We start from the raw sequence: 24,001 nt of genomic DNA on the forward strand, positions 1-24,001 counted from the left end.
CTCCCGGGCAGGGGATGGAGACTGTGGGGCTTCCCCCAGGCCCAGGCTGGGCCAGGCCACAGCTGCAGACACTTGCCAACAACGAAACCTGCCCCCCCTCCGCCCCCCATGGCCCACACAGATGGCTCCAGGTTGAAAACTGTCCCTTGCTTTCCAGTGGCTGCTGAGCTGAGAGAGACACCTGAAATCCAACACTATGAATACCTGTCACAGCTTGGGCCAGATTTAACCCTTTCACTACACAGATGAGACCTGCACACTTAATGCCCTATCCAGATAGAGGAAAGTGTTAAATCGACTTGTAAAAGACAACATGAAACATCAAGGTAAGAGAAAGAGTCATGCTTCAGATGGAAGGAGAATGAGGAGATGCTTTAATAAGCTGAAATATTCTTTTGGCAGGGCCATGGAGATGAACAATAATGTTCTGAAAAACTCCTTTAATTCATGGAAAAGTATTGGGGGGAATGAATTCCCCCCAATCTGATCAAAGATTGAGCAAAGTTATCCATTGAAGAAACTAAGCAGATGGTGGAGCAGTTGTGATCCCATGAGAGGCTTGAACAGAGAGAGAGAGAAGTGAGAGCTGATGAAGACCCTTTGCCCCAAGTGAGAGAAGGAAAAAACCTCAGTTCCCAGAGATGATCACAGAGGCAGATGAAGAGAACCTTTGCCTTTGAATTACTAATCCTTAAAATAATATCCCTAGAGTTCATGGCCCATGCACACACCTCAGAGTGGTGTGAAAATGGGAGGAAGGCATGATGCAGAGTTTTTGCACAAGAGGCTGCCAGTCAAGGAAATGAAAAGCCACAAGAAAACTGTTTTCTGGTTGAGAACTCTCCGTGGAATGACACGAGAAAACTCCTCTCCCTACAGAGACTAACGAAAAAGACTATTATATAGTTGGTACTGCTATAACATCCCAAGTTTATTCTCTATGGTGTCAGTTGGGAAAGGAAAAAAGTTGGGTTGGGGTAGAAAAGGTTTCTGGAGGTTTTATTTCTTGTAGTCCTATTAATAAAGTTTCTTCATTCCTTTTAAGTTTTAAGCCTGTTTTTCCCTTCTCCTAATCCATATCTCACAGCAAGAAATGAGTAAGTACTCTGGTGATTTTAGCTAGAGCTAAAACCACCACACTATCATTCATGGGGGAAAGTGAAGAGCAAGAAGCATTCCAGGACAATGAAACATCTGTTCTACTGCAGAACACAGTCAGTTGCACACAAAATAAGCAAAACTCTCTTAAAGAGAAGAATTTGAGATCCTGCCACGTCACTAGCTGTTCCAAGGCATCTCCCAAGTACATCCCTGCAGAGATAAAGCTGAAGGATTTCAGAACCTGTAAACTATCTGCAAAGACCACTGTGGAAGCAGGAGGAAAGGCCTACTAAACTCATAATACAAAAATTAAGCACAGCAATGGAAACTGCTCAGTTTTACTCTTAGGAGAAGGCAAATGAGAAGTTTTCTAGTACATCCCTGAATGTGAGACAGCTTTAGACTTTTAGATATTTATAATCTCCTCGAATGCCCCCATAAACAAAGAAGCCCAAAAGCCCTGGGCCTTGCATGGATTTATGCAGGAAAGGCAGAATGTATTTTTAGACAAAAGTTTTAAAGTGTTACAGGTCTTGAGACTCATCTTAAATAGAATAACCAGTCTCCCACTGGATAGAACAACCCCAAATTAATGAACTAAATTTTCCTAATTCTCTAGTTTGTAATATGAACCTCACAAAGCCAGGAGAGAGATTTGAATTGCTGGCTCTCATGCAAACCACTACCACGTATCCAAGTTGCTTGGATCACTGGGAGAGCAGATGAGCAGTAGCATTGGTGTTTACTCCGTGATCTTTTACAGCTGCCATAAAATGGTTCATCCCTTACGGCTAGTGCAGACATTTATTTGGCTAGTGGAGCTGGCAGGCTGCTCACAGGAAGCTCAGCAATGATTTAGGAATGGAATTTGGCATTGCTCATCCTTTGGGCATGGCAGCAGTCTGTCACAAGAGGAGAGAGAAAGAAGAGGGGGTAAAAAAATACCACACCTGTGTCTATAGAGGCCAATTCTGTGCAGTCATATGGGAGAGATACTCTTGTATGAGCCCAGCAGAAGCAGAGTGGCCCTGCTCTGCTGGTGAAGATGAGCAAGGGCAATGAAGTAAAGATGGGTTAAGCCATGCTGACCAAAAAGAACAGACTAAAAATAGACAGCAGTGGATCAGCATCTTCATTCTGCACCAATCCTGCCCACAGCAGAAACAAACAATGCCTTTCCAAGGGCTTGCTAAGGAACTTCAAACTTTCCAATCCCAGGAGAGGCACTGAAGAGGCTGTCAGCCTCAGGAACATCTCTAGTGCATCAGTTATGGAAGATACCTTTGTTATGTAAACAAAGAGAACTTTGCTTCCAAAGACTTTTCCTTGTTTTCAATAGGAATGCCCATGTTTGCACGATCATACTGGTAATGGTTCACAAAGCATCTACACCAGGACATGGATATTAGGAAAAAGTTGAACAAGCAACACACATTGATTTTGGTTTGATGTAAATTAGGATAAATCATGCAGAAAGATGTTTCTCTGCACATGCTAATGACTGCTGAGGATCACTGTCATCACCAGACAGTGGGACAATCAGACCAAGTCTCTATATCAGTTTGTCCCCAAAACAGCAACACCTCTCTATGCCTTTGAACACCTCTATGAGTAGAGGGTTCCGTAGGGGCCTCACCTGCTCTGCTGTGAGGTTTTGCAATTTTTTAAGCTGGCTGTAACACATAACAAAGAGAAAAACAAAGCCAAACCCTGAGTAGGAACAGCTTACAAGTTGCAGGCTGCTGTTTGATAATCTTTATTCAAAGGGTGAAGTATCAATAAGCAAAACAAATCAACAGCTGAATGTGAAAGCATTTTTAGGTTTGCAGACTCTCAAAACCTTCAGATTAAGATTTCTTCTTCTTCTTCCCTCATTCAGGACAAAGTCCAAAGATAACTTTCAAAACTCAGAAGTTTTGTGTTCGAGTGTTACCAGTCACATGCACTCAACAAAGTTGAGTTGTTTTCTTTTGTTTTTTTTTCCAAAGAAACATCTCTGGGATTCAGACTGATTGTGTTACCTTAAGTGAGTGTACAGTCACTTTAAAGTGTCACTTTAAATTTATCACTGGGACAAAGCCAATGTTACAACGACCTTTATCTCCCTGAATGGCTGTCAATCATGAGAGGATCCATACCAATGTGGCCTACTTGATATTTTTGACCAAAAAGATGTTTTCAAACATCCTGTCAGCTCTCAAGATAAACTGCTATAGCCTTAAAAACACCGTGCATGGAGAATAGTAAAGCAACATGGAATAATGCCTCTGGAATAACAAGAGCAAGGTGGGAAAAAGACATGCAGCTGGAGTAAGGAGACTAAAATCAGAGATTTCTGTACAGCCAAGGATGGAGCAACTACAAGCTGATAGACATGTCTGCATGAGGTCAACTGAGCCAGAGAAGTTTCTAAGCAATGTGACATTAACATTGCCGGGCATATGAAGAACCAGAGAGGTGGACATAGCTGTATGATCTTGTGATTCAGCTCACAAAGTTACTTAAATAAATGGTCTGTAATGTAAACCAAAAATCAGCATTTGTGAGAACAGTATCTTATCCTTCTGCAATTCGTTCCAGGTAGAATACTTGCCCAGACTCAAAAATATTAAAAAATATACGTTAAAAAGAACGGCTACATCAGGTAGCCATAGTAACCTGTGGCAGTGTGCCTCAGGGAGACAAAGAGTTAACATTGTCCCACCCCAAACCCCTTGAGAAGGGTGGCCCAGGTGCTCTGATTTGGTTTGAGTCCCTGGGGTTTCTCCCTTGGTGAGCTTCTACTGGTCCCTGACCCTGAACTCCACCCTCAAAGGTGGAAACCCTCGGGGATTCTGTCCCTCAAAAACCCTTGCTGTGCCTCTGTTCAGAGCTCTCTGTTCTGGACCTGACTTTGTTCCCATGCTGAATAAATGGTTTCGTGAACTGGGAGCCCATCTTGTTGGTGTTCCATGCTGGTCCCCAGAATCCTGCAGCTTCCCTGGATGAGATCCCGAGGTTGCTGACTGCAACACACTGAGATGCCATTTTAAAGAGCATTCTGTGATTTAAAATAGTATCTAAATCTCCAATGCTGATTCAATGCTACTTGTCGCCCTGAGAATCAGGCATTTCGATATTGTTTTTCACAAATTCTAGCCACTTTCCCAGGGAAGTAAATATAAACACAGGTGTTTCTACATTCCATTAAAGATATGTCTTTTGATGAATGTCTCTCATGGCCAGTGTGGTTGGGAAGGTGGTAACCTGACTATCCAATCCCTGGTCATGGTCAAAAACCTATAAATACTGAAAGAACAAATAAACTATTATTATTCTTTCACCATACCTTGAGCTTCATCCGTGTGAATCATTTAGTATCCAACAGTGACAGTACTTAAAATACCTTTTGCTGACAGGAATCTGAATCTTTGTGAGAAAACACTAGCAGAAGAGGTTGACACCGTCACTCTATAAAGATGTAGATTCTCCTCTGCAACTTCCCCTGGTATTTACTGTAAGTTAACTCCATCACAAACTATTACAATTCACTGTTGTCATGGAGTTACTTTACCTTTAAGGGAGTTGGAGTTGCTGGGAACTGCCTGGAGTCTTTTCTCCTGACCAATTATCGGTCATTGATGAGAATTGACAGCAGTTTAAGCCATTGAAAAGTGGGATCAACTTGTGAACCCTACCTTAAAGTGTAAAAGCAGAGCTCTCTGGGTTCTCTTTGTTTTCTGGCTGTGGAGGGTGGCGGAGCTGCAGGCCTTCCATTCCCTGCCCAGGCCATGTGGCCGGGCGGGGATGGGGCCGGGCCTGCCCCGTCTCCCGGCCGGGAGATGGCGGGGCCTGGGGAAGGTTTTCCCCGGGCCGGGCCGAGCCGATCTCTGGCTCGGCTGCAGGTTTTGCTGTAACTAATTTACTAGAAACTGCCCAGTGAAGAAAGAGAGAGGCCCTGGACTTGCAGCGGGCTGGAGCAGCAACTACACTCTCCAAAGCAGCCATGAGGAACTTTCCATCGAAGACGGCTCCAGCTCCTGTTCGGCAGAGATCTCCGAACCATCTACAAAAGCCTGGGCAAGATTTTAACTCTTTCATTACCCAGATGAGACTTGCGGATTAATCTTTTTATCCAGAGAGAGAGAAAGAGAGTGATCAACATGAAAAGAGACTTTATAAACTACCAGTGACAGGAAAGAAAAGAAGCTTCAGGAAAGGTAGAGAATTAAGAAGATGCTTTAATTAAGCTGAAATATCTTTCTGTTAAAACTATGGAGATGGACAATGAAGTCCTGAAAAGAACTCCTTTAATTCATGATACAGTATCTAGAGAGGAATAAAGTGTTCAAAGTGTAAATTTGAGTAAAAAGTAGAGTAATTATGGTATAGTGAGGTGCTGGGAGATTTGAAGCCTTGAGAGGCCATGAGAAAACTGTTTTCTGGTGAAGCTCACAGAAAGAGATGAAGAAGACTTTTTTGCCTTTGAATAACTTATCCTTAAAAATGCTATCTCTAGACTCATGGCCCATACACACTTCAGAGTGATGTGAAAATAGGAGGAGTGAACTCTAATAATAACAGCTCTGGGCAGCTAACATTAGGGCAATAGAAAACTATAACAAAAATAGTTTTCTTGTGAGAAACTCCATAAATTAACAGGAAGAAACTTCTGTTTCTTTGTTCTACAAAGACTGGTGAAAAGACTTTAGCAAGAATTGAGACTGTTTTAACCATCCAAGTTCCAAAGTTTTTGTCTCTGTTGTCATGTGAACAAGGGAATAGTGGGTAGATAGGGGATGAAAAGGTTTTTCTGGAAGTTTATTCTGGTGTTCTTATTATTGTAGTTTGTCAATAAACTTTCTTTTTTTTCCTTTTAAGTTGTATGCCTGTTTTGCTCTTGTTCTAATCCATATCTCACAGCAAGAAATAAGTAATTTTCTTAGTTATTGGTTTAAAACCATGACAACTGTTTAATAAATCAACATGCTAAATATTTCTTTTGCTTCTTAATGTTATTTAAAGTAACAGGCTTATAGCTGGAGGTAATTTACTATATCAAAGATTAATGTTGCAGTTGATCCAATTGGATAAATGCTTTTAATACAATAAATACACTGCTTTTAATATAATTAGACACATGATGTAAAAGTTTTCCTGAGCTCCAAAATGGAAGAAATTAAAAACTGTTGCAGAAGCTACAGATTTCCTATTCTTTAAAGATCTCACAAGTAAAAGAACAGGATATAGGGTATAGAATTTCCCATTCCTAGCACAATCAGTCCATTTGGCTGAACACTTGACTTTGTTCCCCTGATATTTCCATGAACTGAGTGTCAAGGACGAAAATGTGGGTAATATATTGAGGTTTCCAGAAAGCAAAATGCAGCCTGCAGCTATAAAAACTGTGTTTTTTCTTGCCTATTGAGTTCTTATTTTAATAAGAATAATAATTTTTAAATCTCCTCCTTACATAATTTGCTAGTGGAACTTCAAAAAGAAAAAAAATGAGACTTTAGCAGAAAACAGTCTATTTATAAAGTATTTTATACATTTTCCCATTGTTTATGGTATGCGGTGAAGAGTTTAAAAATATCATTTCCTTTCCAACAATCTTGATTTTTCTCTTTTCTTTGATGATCTGTAAGTAGCCCTGTGAGTGTTTACACAGCATTTTGCATGCCTCAAAGCACCAGGAAAAATTATCCTATTATTAAAAAAATTATGGGTATAGAAGGAAACAGGAATTCAGTTCTTCCCAATGAATGAGGTTCCAACACTTCCTTATGGATCAGGATTGATTGTAAATTAAGATCCTTTCTTTTATTTTGCACATGCAATTTATATCAAAGCCACTGTACATATCATGGTAACTCTGATCTGAACAGCAATTTGACATGGGGATGGTATTGATGTTAAAAATAAGCTTTTAGTGTTCTTGCAAGCATCTACCTAAGGATGGCTGAGTTAGAAAACTTTGCAAATTGCAGTTCATGTATGCTCTGTAGCTTTGCAGAGACTCTGTAGAGTTATATTTTACGAAGATTCTGTTCATTCCAAGTAATTTTTTTTTTTTTCATTTTGGTTCTTGGCTACAGAGAAGAAAAAAAGATTTTCCTTCAATAGCTTCTTTTGTCTATTTAGTCTTTGGTGGCAGGGGAGCTTTGAGTTCAAAGAATGTCTCTTCTGTCCTCTCAGCTGGTAATTGTCTGACCATCCACAGAATAATGCAGGGGAGGACATAGTGAGCTGGGGGTAGCAAGACTAGAACTGGGACATGCTGACAGACAGCCAAGGATATGTTTTTTGGTATCCCAAAAGCAGCCTTGTAGGACAGATTCCTTGAAGCTGCTCACCCTTCACTGCATTCTTCCTGTCATATGTCAGGGAAGCAGCTCTGCCTTAAATCCATGTGGGAGCAGAGACAAATTGTTGAGATGTGTGGGGAGAGACAAGCAGCTGGCACAAATCAGTGATCTCCAGATTCCAAAATTACGTCTAGTGTTCCCAGCCTCCAGGTGGTCATCCAGGTTTAACTCTTCTGACAGAACAACAAACCAAACTGCAGCCTGCTTGTCAAGACACACTATTTATTTAGCAGGAGAAACAGGAGCTCTGATCATTCCAAGCCCATCATTGAAAAGACTGGCTTTCTCAGTCGACTGTCAGAGAAGCACGGGGTGGTTTGAGGTGGAGAAGAACCTTTAGGTCATCTAGTACAACTCTCCTGCAGTGAGCAGGGACACTGTCCACTAGATCAAGTGGTTCAGAGCCCTGTCCAGACTGACCTTGAATATCTCTTTGAATGGCTCCTCTGTTACATGGCTGAGGTGAGGTTGGATGAGTCCAATGGCTAAGAGAGACCTTAGGCTAAGAGCATAAAGTACATGATGTATCACATCCTGTTTTTTACAGGAAAAAGAAAGATCTAAAAGAAGATGGTGTTTCTCAGGGACTTCTTTTTTCTTTTGTTTTTGAAATGCAAAGGAAAGTTCATGAAAACTAGGCTTAAAGAATGTCAGACTGACTAAAGTGAGCTCTTGTAATGAGGGAGTCACAAGGTTGTTCTCAGGAGCCATCATGTATGAAGAAACGAAGGGTTTTACAAATGATAGAACATCACAACTCACTGCTAATGAAATTACAGTCATGGAAAGACTGATTGGCAGATGATACCATGGAAAGATGGGCTGTGACTATATATTATAAAGAACTGACTGGGATGAAAATTTAATTCTTGTTGTCACTTGGCAAAAGTAACAGCTTTCTGTTTTAGCCAGCTTTCTGTTGAAACAACCTTGGGAATTCTGCTGGAAATCCAGGAAATTGTTAAACAACTTCATTGTGGTCATGCACCCTACATGGTGAGATTCCCATGACCAGTTCCAATACACACACTGTTTTCTGGGATGCATTTTATCAGGCTTGGAAGATAGCTTCACTGAGAAATGTTTTGGTGTAATGTAAACAGGCCCAGTTCATGCATCCGAAGGATTTATGTAGCCAAGCAAGTTGGTAAAGAACAGGACTCAGGCATTATCCAAATAGATTAGGGTAAATGAGTCCTGATCTTTACAAAGCAAACTTCATTGGCATGCTGGAAACCTAAAAATTGATGGAATTTTTTGGTGGCAGAGAATCCATCAGTGGACCCTGTAGTACAAGGATGATGGTGTAGAGAATTTAGTGTCTCTATACTATAAATTTAATACAGAAATAAATCTAATCAATTCCCCTGGTGCACTTTCTTCCATGCAGTGATGGTGTACTTTCTGAGAATGGGAGTGAGAAGGGAAGGGAAAAGAAATGCTGAGGAACATCTCTTCTCTAAGAGATCCATTAGATGTTTCAAGGCTGAATGCACCTATGCATGTCTCTTTCTCCATGGGAAACATATGGGACAGGTGAGGGGAGAGCTTAGAGAGGAGATGGGAGTATAGTTTGGGTTGGTTTGGGTTAGTTTGGGTCTTAATGTTACAGCCGCAGTCTAACATAGACTGCAAGAAGTGTTTGATTAAATTCCACACATGGCAGAACAAAAGCAGAGAATAAAGATAAAATATATAAATCTTATCTGCAAGGAATAAAAGATTACAAATGCAGTTTATATACACGAAAAAAGTTAAAAGGATGGGCTGTGTTTGAATCCACAATAGGAAGATGGAAAGCTGCACAGGCTTTTCATGTTTTATTGTTGTTGTAGCACATTTTTTCCCAACATTACCAGTATTAAGAAAAGGAGGCTACATCCCAGACCCACTTGAGAAAAGAGATGAAATAATCCACTTACATATTTCATTTCTCCAAGGTTTTCAGAAACTTGTAAAGAAGCAGCTTACTTCACATGAACAGATTCAAAGATATATTTTTATTCACCTTTATAGAAACTACCCACAGTTGCTGTACAGGTTTATTTAGGACATTCTGCAAAAGAGTGATGAAATCAAACCTAAATAAACCATTTTATGAAATACCTTCTGCTTTCATGGCTAATAGCTCTGTTTTTCAGTTCTATTAATAAGATTACAGTAACTTTCTGCTTCCATAAAAATCACAATGAGATCTGAATATTTAGTAACTAGTATGGTTGTCTGACTTACTCCGTATTTTTACTGATTGTTAATACCTCAGGCCATTTACCAAACAATTTCACATTCCTTTCACAGCTGTCCTTGACTGTGGAAGAATTTTTTCCTAAGCAGGTTGGCTTTAAGCCCTATTTTAATACAAAATTGTGTATCTCATACATTGTGACATCGATCCTGTGCTGTGTTAGTCCCCGGTGCACTACTGGAGACTGCAGAGGGGTTTCTTTTTGCATCTGCCAGTAAAAGCAACTGAATTTTGTCACCCAGCCTTTCTGAATTTTGACTCATCCTCACCAACTTTTTGGTGGATCTGCTGATTCGCTTTCTTTTAAGTCTTTTTGGCTGTTTGGTGGCTGGGGGGTGGATGTCTGCTGTGATTACTGTAGTTTTGATTGTATCTGCTGAGAAAAGTGGTGGGGCCAGTGGGAAGCCCCCTGCATGACAGAGAGCAAGGCAGGAAGCTGCTGGAAACGTCTTATATTGCCCAAACCAGCCAGATTATGACAAGTGACCTTCCCTAAGCTTGCTTGGGTGTGGATGCGGAGGAGCCTGCCGAGCCCGAGATCCTGGCTCTCCCCTGGAAGCAAGACACCTTTACTCAGAGAGACACAATGTGTTGCTCCCAGAGGCCTTTGAGTTAGATATGTTAAACTGTTGTGTCCCATTGGTGTTCCCCCCTGCTGTCCCACCCTGATACATGTATCTCGGGCTCCCCCCGCCCCTCTCCTTCCCCATAAATACCCCGGGTTCTCCCCTGTTTGGTGGATTTGCTGTTACTGGCACCCTTCGCCAAAGCTCTGCCTGAATAAAAGGTTTTGCCTCAGTGGAACGCTGGACCAGCTATCTCGTCCCTACTTCCTGTGTTGCCTGCCACCGCCGCCGCTGAGCCGAGCCGAGCTGAGCTGAAATCACTATACTATTACTGAGCTGAGCTGGAATCACTCAACTGCTCGAAGCCGCACACGCTTCGGGCCAGCCCTTCTCAGGGCTGTTTCTCTAGAGAAGTCGCGGTGCTCCGGGCTTTCCACCACCGCCGCGGCACTTGGGTGGCTCCTCCGCTGGCTGATAACTCTACGAGGCTGATGGCAAGCATAGGGTTTTTCTGTCCTTCAGTTTTTAGTGTAAACTGACATCTATGTACTGGCAATGAAATGTTAAGGTGTACATCAGTTTTAATTTGGGGAACCTAAAACTATCTATTTACTTTTATTAGCATAAGCAGGGTTTTTTTTATCTCCGTGGGTGTTACTTTTACCTGTTTTAATAATTGACAAGTGTGGAACAACCAAGGTCTGCTATTACAGTCTGAAATTTCTGAGTTTTTCCTTAGCATTTTCCTTTCCTATTGCACACGTAAAATCCTTGAACAAATGCTGATCCTAAATCAGTGTGGAAAGACTGAAAATTAAAATGAGTGCTGTCCCATGACTCTTGTGAAAAACATTCTGGACCTCCTAAGCCCCAAATGGGTCAAATATCTTCGTGCAAGGGTGTGTGAGTGCTTGTTTTGAGTTGCTGTAAAAGGACAGAGGCTAACAATGCTCCCAATTAATTATTTCAACTTGCTTGTGGGCACACACAATATTGTTGCAGATTTTTTTTTTATCAAAAGGACATGAAACACTTTTTTTTCTCTCATTTTTTTTCCTTTATTCTTTTCTTTTTTTCTGAAAGAGGTGTATTCTAAGAGGGAGACTGCCAGCCTTGGAAGTTCTGGCCTTCTGAGAACAGACAGAATTTCCTGTAAGAGTTGCCTTTATAAAAGCTGTTTCCTGACAGGTTTTTATGTTGCTTTTCCTTTCTCGCAATTCTTCTCTTTGATCTTAGTCTCTCCTCACTTTTCTCAGACATTTAACCCAATCTGTGTATGCCAAAAAAGAATTAAGTAAGAACATACCCATTTTCACAGCTAACTTACAGTAACAAATAACTTACAGTCAATATGTGTGTCTGAGCCCATCACAGTCATGAACCTTATCCACAAATATTCTTGTTTTATAGCTGGTTAACTGTAGGTGTCCATCCCATCAAGTAGTCTGTCCTTCCTTCCACGCCACTCCTGCCACACAGGATTACTCACTCTGCATCAGGGGTATTGCCACCTGTAACAATTTATTTACCAAGGTATTTTTATTATTATTCAACCTGTAAGCATTGCCAAGTTACAGAAGTACTCTAGGTTCTGTGCTTTTAAGGTGCAGTTATTTTACACAAGGATGCTTTTATTCTGTGTTGGGAAGAAAATGGGTGTAAGGGGAATATGTTGCAATGCTTAGATTACTTCAGTAGGTAAAAAAGGAAAATGAAATCACAAATCATGTCTTCACAGGGATATGAGATTTAATTCTGGTTTCAGTTAAATAAGTGTAGGTTTACTGAATGAAATATTAACTGCATCACTCAATCTGTCAGAGTGTTTAGGTGTGTTAAGGTGAAATTGCATTAAGAGTATAAGCTGGATTTTGATGGCAAATAGTAAATATCAGCAAATATCTCTTTGTCAGGATTTATTAGAGTCAGTACCATGAAAATGTCAGGGAGGACTTTAAACAAACTTCAGAGCATGGTCCTATATAGGTACTTTAAAATGTCGGAAACTGAATAGTTAAAAAACTCAAGTAAATTATTTAGCTTAGGTACTGACTATCTTTAAACCCAGGAATGTTGCATGAAGCTGAATTTTTTCCATTATCTATGGGAACCTTCCGCATATGGACAGATGATCTCATTGCATCACTGATAGGGATTTGTGGCAACACCCTTTGATCCTGCCTGGACTCCCTCCCTCTTCTCACATCTATCCTAATCCTTCCCTTCTTCACATCAAGCTGTTCCACATGCCTTCCTTGTTGTCTGTCCTGCTGTGTCCACTCTCAGCTGCAGGCATGAGCCAGGCTGTTGCTGAACCTGAGGTGCTTCATCTGAAAATGTTGTTTTCAGAGCTTCTGCCCTGATGGCATCAGCTCAGAACTGCTTTCTCAACAGACAGTTTGTTTTCAGAAAAGGAGAAGTGGAGGAAGTAGTGGAAATCCAACTTTCCACTGGCGATACGTCATCCCAATCTCAACAATAGTGAGGCACTGGTGACTGTACTCCACTGCATCCCTTCTGCTGGTGCTGAGGGTGCCAGGGGAGCCCTCAGCATGGATGTTCTCACCACAGCCAGCTTAACGCTCTGTGGGGCAGCAAAAACAGGAATCCAAATTGATGTGTAATAACAACCACACATGTAAAAACCACATCTCACAGCAGCAGAATAATTTCTAGGCTTGCTGACCAGTATGTGCTGTGCAGAGCTTGTGAACAGTCCAGCTCAGGTTCTTAATGCAAAGACTTCTGTAGGATACACGTGTTTACTTTAAAACAATAATGTGCTTTTTTCCCCAGAACAGACTGTATTTTTCCAGTTCTTTCAGACATAGGCTGCATTCAGGCTTTTTCAGGATATAACCAAATTTACAAAGCCTTTCCTTGACTCCCTTGTCAATTTTTTCTCAAGGAGTTTCCTGTTTACTGAGAAGGTTTCTGGAGGCACTTTCTCCTGTAAAAGCAGTGTTATAGATTCACAGAATGGCTTGGGTTGAAAGGGACCTTTTAAGGGTCATCAAGTCTAACTTCCTGCCGTGGGCAGAGACATTTTTGTTTTACAGGTTTTCTAGATTTTACACACTCTTTACATGATTTCTCAACCTGAGAAGTTGCAGGGAACTCTTAGGATAGCTAAAAGCTGTAATGCAGTCTATGGCCAAGTCTGATAGAGCTGATGCCTCTAAGCAACAGAGAGATCGGACTTATGGTAGGGAAACAACCAAAAGTTCATTAAAAATTACAGTAGCTGAGGTAGGTCCCCTCAGATCTGCTTAGGATCATGTCCTTGGATGGCACAAACCATCCAGGTTTTTCATAGCCTAACTGGGAACCCACAATCAATTTTCTCATGTTTCTTGAGAAACTTTTTTTTTTCCCTATGAAAAGCATTAAAATTAAAAAAGGATGATGGTGGTGGTGATGATGGTCGACAGCTGGCTGAACATGAGCCAGTATGTGTCTAGGTGGGCAAGAAAGCCAGTGGCATCTATTTCTGATTCTGGAATCAGAAATAGAACCAGCAGAACCAGGCAAGTGATTCCTTCCCTATACCCAGCACTGCTGAGGTACCTTGAGTTCTGTGTCTACTTTTGAGGGGCTGGAGTGTGTCCAAAGAAAGGAATGGAACTGGAGAAGGATCTGGAGCACCAGGAGCAGCAGAGGGAGCTGGGAAAGGGGCTCAGCCTGGAGAAAAGGAGGTCCAGGTGGGACCTTCTGGCTCTGCACAACTCCCTGCCTGACAGGAAGGTGCAGCTGTTAAGAATAATATGTTACAGTTGCTGTTTGTAAACCCCTTACTTACCTTGTACCCCTGTTGCAAATTGCTGTACCCCATATTTTTGTTCCTTGTTCAGCCAGGCCCTGCCCCCTCTCCCAAGTTGCTGTACCCTGTGTTTCATGTTCTGTGTTCAGCCAGGCACTGCCCCCACTGCTCCCAGACTCCCACATGGCAACATTGTATCCCTGCCCCAAGTTGCTGTACCGTCCTGAGGAGGAAGATGACATACGGACTTTTATGCAAACGAGAGAGACCAGAGACTTATTGGATGCACCCAGACTGGAAAAAACCCCAAAACAACAAGCCACGCAAAAGGAAAGGAATAAAACCAGCACCATCCAACAAGGAAGACCCAGAGGAGTCCCCTGACTTCCCTCCAGAGGCTGACATAACCTCGAGGAGACTCGACTGGGATGACAGCCTAGACTACGAGCCCTAAAGAACGAGTTCTCCTGGGGACTCCCGCGAGGAAGGAAGGCCCAGCTCTGCCCTAGGGACAGGGCTGCATGGATCCTCATCTTCTGCGGTGTCCAGTGGGAGCAGTGGCGGTGTACGCGACCCTTGGGGCCCCCATCCCGGAGCTGTCCTGCTTAATAAAAGCATTTTTAAAAAGAGCTGGTCTCCTGACCCGTTTATCACCCAGCCAAGGGGAGTCAGCGTCTTACCCCAGCAAACAAGTGACAAAACAAGAGAACATAGTTCTAAGCTGAGCAGGGGAGGTTCACATTAGGAAAAATTTCTTCTTTGAAAGGGTAATTAGACAGTGGAAGGGGCTGCCCAGGGAGTTGGATTCCCCATCCCTGAAGTGTCCAAGGAACGAACGAAAGTGGCATTCAGGGCTCTGGTCTGGTTGACAAGGCAGAGATTGGTGAAAGGTTGCACTCGATGATCCTGGAGGTCTTTTCCAACCTGAATGATTGTGATTGTGTAAAAGGTGCAGCTTTGTGGGGTTTGCCGCTACGGAGGCGCTGACAGGCCCGGCGCTTTGGCGTAGTCACTCCCGTGTTGGTTCCCGCGCTGCCGTGATGGACAAGGCAAGACACCTCCCCACCGGCTAGCGGGGCCACAGCCGCCATCGCCGCTTTAAGCCGGCACATTCCGGGAGGCGGGGGCAGCTCCAACCTTGCTACGCTGCGGGACTCCGCTCCCGGCCTGCTCCGCGCCCGCCCCGCCCCGCCGGGCCTCGCCCGTCTCAGCCTGTGGCCGGCGCGGATCGGTGGCACCCGGCGAGCGAACGACTCCCCTGCGTCACCCCGCTGGCTCTCTCAGCCCCGTCATGGGGGACGGCGGTGAACGCTGGGCGCTGTGGCTGTGGGTACTGTGGCTGTGGGTGCCCGCGCGGTGTGGCGGTGCCATGGACGAGTGCACGGAGGAGCGGAGCGGGCGGGCTCAGCGCTGCATGCCGGAGTTTGTGAACGCGGCGTTCAACGCTACGGTGCTGGCCACGCACACGTGCGGGGCGCCGGCCGAGGAGTACTGCGTGCAGACCGGGGTCACCGGCGTCACCCAGTCCTGCCATCTCTGCGACGCCGCCCAGCCGCACCTGAGCCATGGCGCCGTGTTCCTCACCGACTACAACAGTCCGGCCGACGCGACCTGGTGGCAGAGCCGCACCATGCTGGCCGGCGTGCAGCACCCCACCGCCGTCAACCTCACGCTGCACCTGGGTAAGGATGGGGAGGGGGCGAGGGCACCAGGGAAAGAGTAAGCCTGGGCACCAGCGCAGGCTGGGGATGACCTGCTGAAGAGCAGCTCTGCGGAGAAGATCTGGGTATCCTGGGGAACAACGAGCTGTGCGGGAGTCAGGAGCATGCCCTGTGCACAGTGGTGTCCTCGGGTGCATTAGGACCAACATAGTCAGCTCTTCCAGGGCTGATCCTGCCCCTGTCCTCAGGCCTAGTGAAGTACATCTGGAATGCTGTGTCCAGATCTGGGCTCCTCAGGAAAAGAGAGATGTGGAGCAGGTTCACCAGAGACTGTGGAGATGATGGAGGGACTCGAGCATCTGTCTAACAAGGTGGAAGTGTTTAGCTTAGGCAGGAGATGGCTGAGAGGAGCCCTGTCTGTCCCTGTTTGCAGGGAGTGCTCAGAGGCTGGACACAGCACACTGCTCCCTGGGACCTAGCAATGGGTCAACAGACAGTGGGCAGAAATGGATGCCCAAGAAATTCCACCTGAACATGACAACTAATACCCCGTGCAATGACCAAGCACTGGAACAGAGACCAGAGAGGGTGTGGAGTCTCTCACTTGGAGGTATTCCAGACCTGTTGGGACACAATCCTATGCCATGATCTCTGGGATGACCCTGCTTGAGCAGAGAGGTGGGACCCAATGACCCACTGTGATCCCTTCCAACCTACCCCATTCTGTGATTCTGGGCTGACAGGCCACCTGCACACTGGGCATTGCTGGGATCCTGCCTGGGTGAGTGCCAATAACCAGGCCCTGGGCAGTCCAGCGTTCAGGGGGTATCATTGAATCCCTGCTCTGCAGGTCCCCAGCCATGTTCACCAAGTCTAAATCAGTGCTGGCTGCATCCCATGGTTGTGTTGGAATGTCCTCAGCCAGGGGTCTGGCCCTGCACCGGTTCTTCACCCTTCAGCTGATGCTTTACTCACATCTGCTCAACAGTGCTTCGTAAACTTGATTTTCAGCATTCTCCAGTGAATATTTCAGGGCTTGCTCCATTGCAGTATGTATTGGAGGTGCTGTTGGTTTGCAAGAGAGGCTCCACTTCCAGAAGCAGCTGGAAGTGGAGCAGGTTGCAGTGATCATGTCCCACTCCATGCACCAGGGATCATAGAGCCATTTAGGTTGGAAAAATAGTAGAAATTCTTCCTTGTGGGGGTGGTGAAGCACTGGCACAGGTTTGCCCAGAGGAGCTGTGGATGCCCCATCTCTGGAAGTGTCCGAGGCCAGGTTGGACAGGTCTAGGAGCAATGTGGTCTAGTGCAAGGTGTCCCTGCCCATGGCAGGGGGTGGAATGAGATGAGCCTAAAGTCCCTTCCAACTCAAGCCATTCTATGATTCTGTGAAAAGACCTTTAAGATCAAGTCCAACTGGTAACCCAATGCAGCCAAGCTCAGGATTGGATCATGGAGTTTTCCAGACAACAAGCTTCAGATCCAGGTGGAAGATGGTGTGAAAAGTGGCTGGCACTGTGGGAAATCAGTGTGCTAGGACACATCTGCTGTGTGTCCTCTTAGTCCCGTGCCAGCATTGTCCTTTAATTACTGGATGGGCTAGGTGGGTCAACAGCTAGCATTGCTTCTGAACTGTAACAGGCAGTCAAAAAAAGAAGGTGACTTTTCTGATTGGTTGTCAGTTTCAGAGGTTCCTTTGGGATAAAGTGTTTTAGCCTTCACTTTGGTTTGTGGACAAGCTTTTTTTTATGTTCATTCATTTATTCAAGTTGTCATGACATGGAAAAGGAGTAATCATTAAGAATTGGAAGACAAACCAGCCTAGAGAAAGTTGAAACCACAACTTATATCCTCATGCCATTAAATCAACTAAATATTAAAGAAAGCCCCATTGCAGCCATTTACAGCTTCTAACCAAGAGCAGCTGTTGAGCATTAAGTTTAGTATCAATAACAGTGTAATTCAGGGGAAAAAAGGTATTAGGGCTTGGAAAGCTGGATCTTGTGCGAGTTTGTACCTTCATTGATGAGATGTAGTTGATGGCACGGAGTCCTGTACCAGGGGTCACCTGGTGAGCACATCCATGTGTCCCAGAAGCCTGGAGTGCCTCTGTACCCTAAAGTGTTTCCTTGTGTTTGGAGCTTCAGCATAAATATATCAAATAAGCCTATCTGATTGTCCCTCTTTATCTTCTTTTCTATGTACATTAGGATTTTTTATTTTTTTTCAAGACTCCTGGAAAGCAAAGATCTCAACTTCTTTTAATAACAATCATTGTAATTCTCGTTACCAAGGCAAAACGTATGGACCCATCTGTATTACTGCTGTACTTGGTTTTGCACATCCATATGTATATGGGAGTTCTTTGAAAAACAGTATATTTCTAAATGCAGTGCACTGTGTCCTGGGCTTTGATGAAACGTACACATTTCTTTGCTGAAAACAACTGCATCTTTGAAATACTGTAGCATTGCAACACTTTCACTTGTGTTCTGGGTTTGTTTGCAGGCTCTTGGAGCTCTGTGAATTTGCTTTGCCATGTTTCATGAGTAGAGTACAACTTTAAAGCAGAAGCTGCCTGACCAACTCTGATACATTTGAGGGTTTTTTTTGGTCTGATTTTTCCTAGTTAGGTTGTTGGGTGGGATATTTTTAGTATAAAGATTTTAAGAATCAGAAGCTTGTTGGGGGCACAGTGGTGGTGAAATTTTTTTTAAGATGACAACAGCAAAGCATTAAGCTCTCTGCACATGTGCTGTTTGACTCTCTGTGTTGCTGATTTGGTGGCAGGTTGAAGAGCTGTCAAGTACTGACAATGCCTTTTTAGCCTGAAATGCCCCAAACTTCTCTGCAGCAGTTGTTCTTTCCTACTTTTGTGATGTCTTAAAACCATCTTTGTTTGAGTGAGCTGCTGGGTGCTGTGTTTGAGTTCTGTGTGCCCGCAGGCACTATGGTCTATGGGACACTTAATTATTGACATCACTAAGAGAAAGATGCAAAGAGCTTGACAAGTATTTATGTACTCAGTAGGACATAAAGGCATTCTGGCTGCAAAGCCCTTTCATGCAGTTAATTCTGCCTGGTCTTTGAGGATTAAGCCCTGTGCTCAGACCCATATACTTACTTGATGCTGCAGTTACCTTAATTTCTGAAAGCATGGGTGTTCTGAATGGTTAATGCTGTTTTGTGCCTGGTCAGGGCCAGCTGCATTGACTTAAGGTTTCATGTACGTGCTACCCTGTGCTGAATTTTTTGGCAGTTTGAGATGTATTGATTAACATACAGCGATATTCAGTCCATGTAGAACAGCATTAGCATTTCAGGGGGGCCTCCAAAAGGTCAATAAGAACTGCAGGTCTGTTGCCAACATGCGAATGTGTCTTTCTTTGAATCTCCTTACAATTTGCAGTTCAAAACAAGTTTAAAAAACTTTAGTTTTGGGACTAGGAGCCATCACAAAGCCTGATACAGAAAAATGGATAGAGCATGGATCATTACTACTGAGTTAAAGATTCAGATCCCAGGAGTGTTTGGAGATAACTTCTGTGTCCACAAGTTAGGGTGCTCCCTGGGGACAGGAGAATGGGGGTAATTACCACTCCCTGCACCTGGAACATCTGGAGTTCTAAAGGCTATTTCTCTTTGTATGAAAGGGTATTAAGACTCTCCCTAAATAAGGGTAAGTAAGAGGCCTGGAGACACGAATACGCAGCTGTAAATCAGGAGAAGTGGGAGACTGTTCTCAGGGTGGTGTCTGGATAATTAGTGACTGAGAGGAGAGAGAGCATTTGTGTCCTTCCGCTTTTCTTAAAAGTGTCCTGTGTCTTTCCCATTTTCCATTTCCTCAGAATTTATTACTGATTTAGATTTGACCCAGACAGTCTTTTTTTTTCTTACTGCTCTCCCACTAAGTTCCCATATATTCCTAAAAAAAGGAACTTAGAGGCAGTGGTGCCAGCTTTCAAATAGAAGATGAAAGCCAAGGCCTTACAGTGTGTTGTCTGCTTCTTTTTTGAAGCCCCAGTGTCATGTTATTTTTACTGTCTGTGTTGTTTGCTTGTCCTGGGAGCATTGGGATAGTTCTGGGATCTCCCCAGTGCTTTGTGTGCATACATTTGAGCACAGTGTTTCTGTTTAGACCCCTGACACACAGAAACAAAGCTATGTGTTGAAGATGCTCCCTTGAACACTGGAAGAAGGGTAAAAGAGATAATAGCATGGAGGTACATGGAGGTTTTTTTGATGCTGGGTGCTCTTGCTGGGGCAAAGGTTTGTGTTTTTTCAGATGTCGTATCATTTTTCAGAGCAGATTCTCACTTTTTCCTTCTGCAGCTCTAATTTCTTTATTGCTTTCTGTTGCTTCTACACTTTTTAAAATTCACTTCTACATGTGCCTTTGTGTTCCCAATCAGCTCTGCTAGAGCCACCTCTCATTTTTCCCCACCACTTTTACTTTCTGGCCAGATCTGCTTGATTTCAGCTATTGTGATCCCAGAGTTTTGTTCCTTGGACAAAGAGGCATCCTCCTTAGCATGCTGGTGGCTGTTTCATGGTGGAGTGACTTCATCTCCACTGAGAGCAGCCATGCTTTTATCAGCTGCCTTTGAGCTTGCAGCAGTCCAGTCTAGTGTTCCTGTGGCAGTTGACTGTCTGCTGCATCTCAGCAGGGATGGTGTCCAGATGTGCTTTACCAATGATGCTGGTGGCTTCAGCTATGAATTCTGGACTGTCTGGAAGGCAGAAAAGATCAATTCCTGCCTCTTCTCTCATTGCTCCAGAAGAAGAGGCAGTATTTGGTGCTGGAAGCAGCTCTCTGGTAGGCTGCCTTTCAAGAAGAAAGATGAAATTGCTGATTGCCTTGGTTAGAAATGTTGGCTCCTGAAGTCCTTACTATAGACCAGCCTGGAAACTCATGTCACCAAGCTGGATGATGTCTTGTATATATAAAATAAAGAAAAACTTGTGAAAACTGTTGGTTCCCAAAGAAATTAATTGCCTGTCTCCTTCACTTACCTACTCAGTCCTTTATTTGGCTCAGAGGAAAGTGACGATGCTTGGTTATATATACTTTTAAAGGCATTTACAAGGAAAGACAGGCAAGTTGCCAGTTCTTGTGCTCAGCCCTGGCTTGATTTGCTCGTTGTTTTTAGCAGATGAGTTTTTTTTGAGTTAGTACAGAAAACCAGTGGGTTTCTTTTCAGAAGGAAGAGCTATGAAATGTGACTTAAGTAGGTAGGTTATACCACTGGGATGCAGTTGCTCTGTTTTATTCAGTTCAGTGATGCCCTCAGTTTGCAAGTTATCCCATTAAAACTTTATGAGCCTGTGGTTTGCTGCTTTCCTTAGGGAAACCACCATAGTAAAACCATAGTAAAGTGCAAACAAGCAGCGTGTATGCATGTGAAGCTTTGCCTAGTGTAGCTGCAATTTAAAAACTCAGTGGTAATTAAGGTGTTGGGAGGGCATTTCCACATCCAGGGCCGGTGTTAAGGGTGTATTTGGAGCCTGGGCTTTGCCATGGTATTTGTGGAGCCCTCGGGGAGACACTATTTTAGTTGGTCTTGCAAATCCTTGATTTACATTTTGCAGGTTTCAACATGAATACTGAAGAGATCAGGGCTTTTAATGGTCAGCAGCTATTCAGTGCATTTATATAAAGGTATCACTTCCTCTGTACACTTCAAATTCCAAGTTTTTCTCTTACTCTGTCTCAGGATGCTGATGCTGCTGCAATAATGCCTTTGGGAATACTATACATGGTAGAACACTTCCTTTGCAGGGTGGAGAGAGCTGGGACTGTGTGGTATTTTGCTGCAAAACCAGCTGCTATTTGTGTGCTTGCTCTGAGTTGGTAGAATTAGTTGCAGGTTTTCACACACACCAGTTGCTTTTGTAGGTGTAAACCTTTGAAACTGTTAGCTGCTCAGAATTGATAGCATGCTGAAAAGCCTCTGGCTTACTTAGGTACTTTCTTTTGTAGCCTGATGTTTTGGGAGGCCCTTGCGACCTTCTCTGAGTCTTCAAATGAAAATCTCAGACTGCTGCTTCCCTTAGAAATGAAAAATGGGATTGCTCTGCAAACAACACTTAGAGAAAAGAATTTCCAGAGTCGATAGATGGGATGGGAAACTTGGGTCTTGGATTCACCATAAGCAGAAGGGCTGTGAGCATTATGCTTACCACCTTTGTCCGGCTAAGACCTCCTGCTTGTGTCCTGGGGCCCTAATTCAATGCTCACTGCCACTGGTGAGGCCATGCTGAGTGATTTTTACCATCTGGCTCCATGTTCTTCCTGTGGGTTCTCTGGGATATGGGTTCTGGGATGTTAAACACCACATCTAAAGTCACCCTCTCTGGTCTCTAATAACCTTTGGAAGCTTACCTGGGCTGCTGCCTCCTGTGTAAGCTCCCGCATGCGAAGAACCATTGCAGCCTGCTATTACACATCTCTTAACCATGAGATCTTGCTTATTGGTGGCTGCCACGGTGTATGTTGATTAGAAAATAACATAAGTTTCATAGTTTTCCAATAAATTGCACAAATCTTGCTGTCTCTGTTGTCCCACTACACAGAAAGGAAAATGTTTCCCCTCCTGCCCCCAGATACAGCATAGTCATGTGTGTGTCAAATCAAGCTTTACAGCCTTTAAGTCAGGGATGAATGTAGCTGCTTGTGTTGAGGAGATCACTAGCTGCATTTGAAACTCATTGTAATATTAGAATAATCTCTTGCCAGGAATACTGAGAGGACAAACTGCCTTTTGTAGCTTGCCAGACTGAAGGTGCAAGCTGCTGGTAGCCTTAGTGGGCTTTTAGGTACTTTAGAGGTAAAACATAGTAACTTCTAGGAATTACTCTTATGTAGAAGCTTGGAAAATGGTGAAAACTCTTCAGCTGTAAAAGCATCTGAAATAACAAGGTAATTTTACTTAAAGCCTTTTTTTTTTTTCTATCAGCCCAGCCCTATTTGATATATCTTTCACCAAAAAAAACCCAAATTCCCACCAACCCCCTGATATATTATTCAGTGGTCTTCAGCATTCTGTTTGAAACTGGGTAGCAAAGCACTTTTTGTTTCCATGCTTCTACTTGTTTTAGATATTCCGGTGTGATAGTCATTAAAGAGTTGTTTCCAGTGGCAATCATGCCTGCAGTTCTGACATAACACAGCTGTATTAAACAATGGAGAATTTCAAAATTTCCTCTTTTAGAAACATTATCCAAAAACTGTCCAAACACTGTTCTTGGACCTTTATTTTTTTTTTTTTTTTCTCTCCTTTGGTAGGTAAGCTAGTACCATCTTGTACATGGGAGGTACATTTCCAGGGTGCTTGAGGCCTTATTTGTACAGTTGCTTGGGGGTTTGGTGTTTTTGTGAGGGAAGGGAAGACTTTTAAAGTGTTTGTAGAGATGATATATTGAGTGACGCAGTCCACCAGATCCCAGGCTAGCTCCAAGTATGACACCGGTGCCATGGCAGGTGTGGGGAATTGCCTTGGTGTGGGATATACTGCAGGCAGAACTTTTAGAGCAACTTGCTCTATGGTGCAGGATAGCTAACCAGTATCAGGGGTCAGGCAAAGGAATAAGGAGGAGGCTCTCTGTATGAGGTTCCAGCAGGGAAAGGATTATTGAGGCTGAAGGGGTCAGGGACAGAAGAGTCCCCAGGCCCTCTGTGCACGGGATTAAATACATGGAGGTTACAGAAGGTGGGTACAAACAATTAACCAATAGGGAAACCAGGAGAGAGGAGTGAGAGGAGTGGATTAGAATTCAGGATCTAATAGGGAAAAGGGGGAGAAGAGGGACAGTCACATGGTCCAATTGGGCCTTGGGGAATAGGGGGAATTCCTAAGGGGAGGTACTGCAAGGGGCTGGGCTAACAGGAGATTGACAGGGAAGGGTCCAGAACAAGGGGCAAGGTTTACAGCGACAGGGAAGGTACTGGAATAAGGGGATGGGTCACAATGATTGGCAGCATCGGGGAAGATACAACTTGGGGGCAAACCAACTCTGGAGGAAACATGGGGGAACATAGGAACAAACCATAAAACCATGAACAACAAACTATTAAAATAAACATGAGCCACAAAAATTGAGAACTTGAAAAGACCGAGGGATTGTGGGTTCTTGGCTCAGCTTTCTGCAGACTTCTCAATTCTGCTACAGACTTCGGTGTGCTTGGAGAACTGTTTGTCTGACTTGGCTTTGTAGTGAGTCTTGTGTTTTATAGGAGAACAAGGTAAATGGCTATTCATCCCTGGGAGCTTGAGATACTCCTGTGGGAAGGCCAAGGTGCAGAGCTGTTAAATGGCTTCAGG

The 24,001-nt window shown here is 43.8% G+C and overlaps 1 protein-coding gene across 1 annotated transcript in view; it reads left to right on the forward strand.

Moving 5' to 3' along the window:
• The first annotated feature begins 15,030 nt into the window (after positions 1-15,030).
• LAMC1 (laminin subunit gamma 1) overlaps positions 15,031-24,001 on the forward strand; it is a 76,248-nt gene continuing 67,277 nt past the window's right edge. Inside the window, exon 1 of the mRNA XM_023931649.2 lies at positions 15,031-15,701. Within this exon, the coding sequence (XP_023787417.2) occupies positions 15,311-15,701 (391 nt within the window). The 5' untranslated portion in view covers positions 15,031-15,310. The remainder of the gene's footprint in view (positions 15,702-24,001) is intronic.

This window comes from Cyanistes caeruleus, chromosome 9, assembly GCF_971803275.1.
Source record: "Cyanistes caeruleus chromosome 9, bCyaCae1.hap1.1, whole genome shotgun sequence".
Taxonomy (NCBI): Eukaryota; Metazoa; Chordata; class Aves; order Passeriformes; family Paridae; genus Cyanistes; species Cyanistes caeruleus.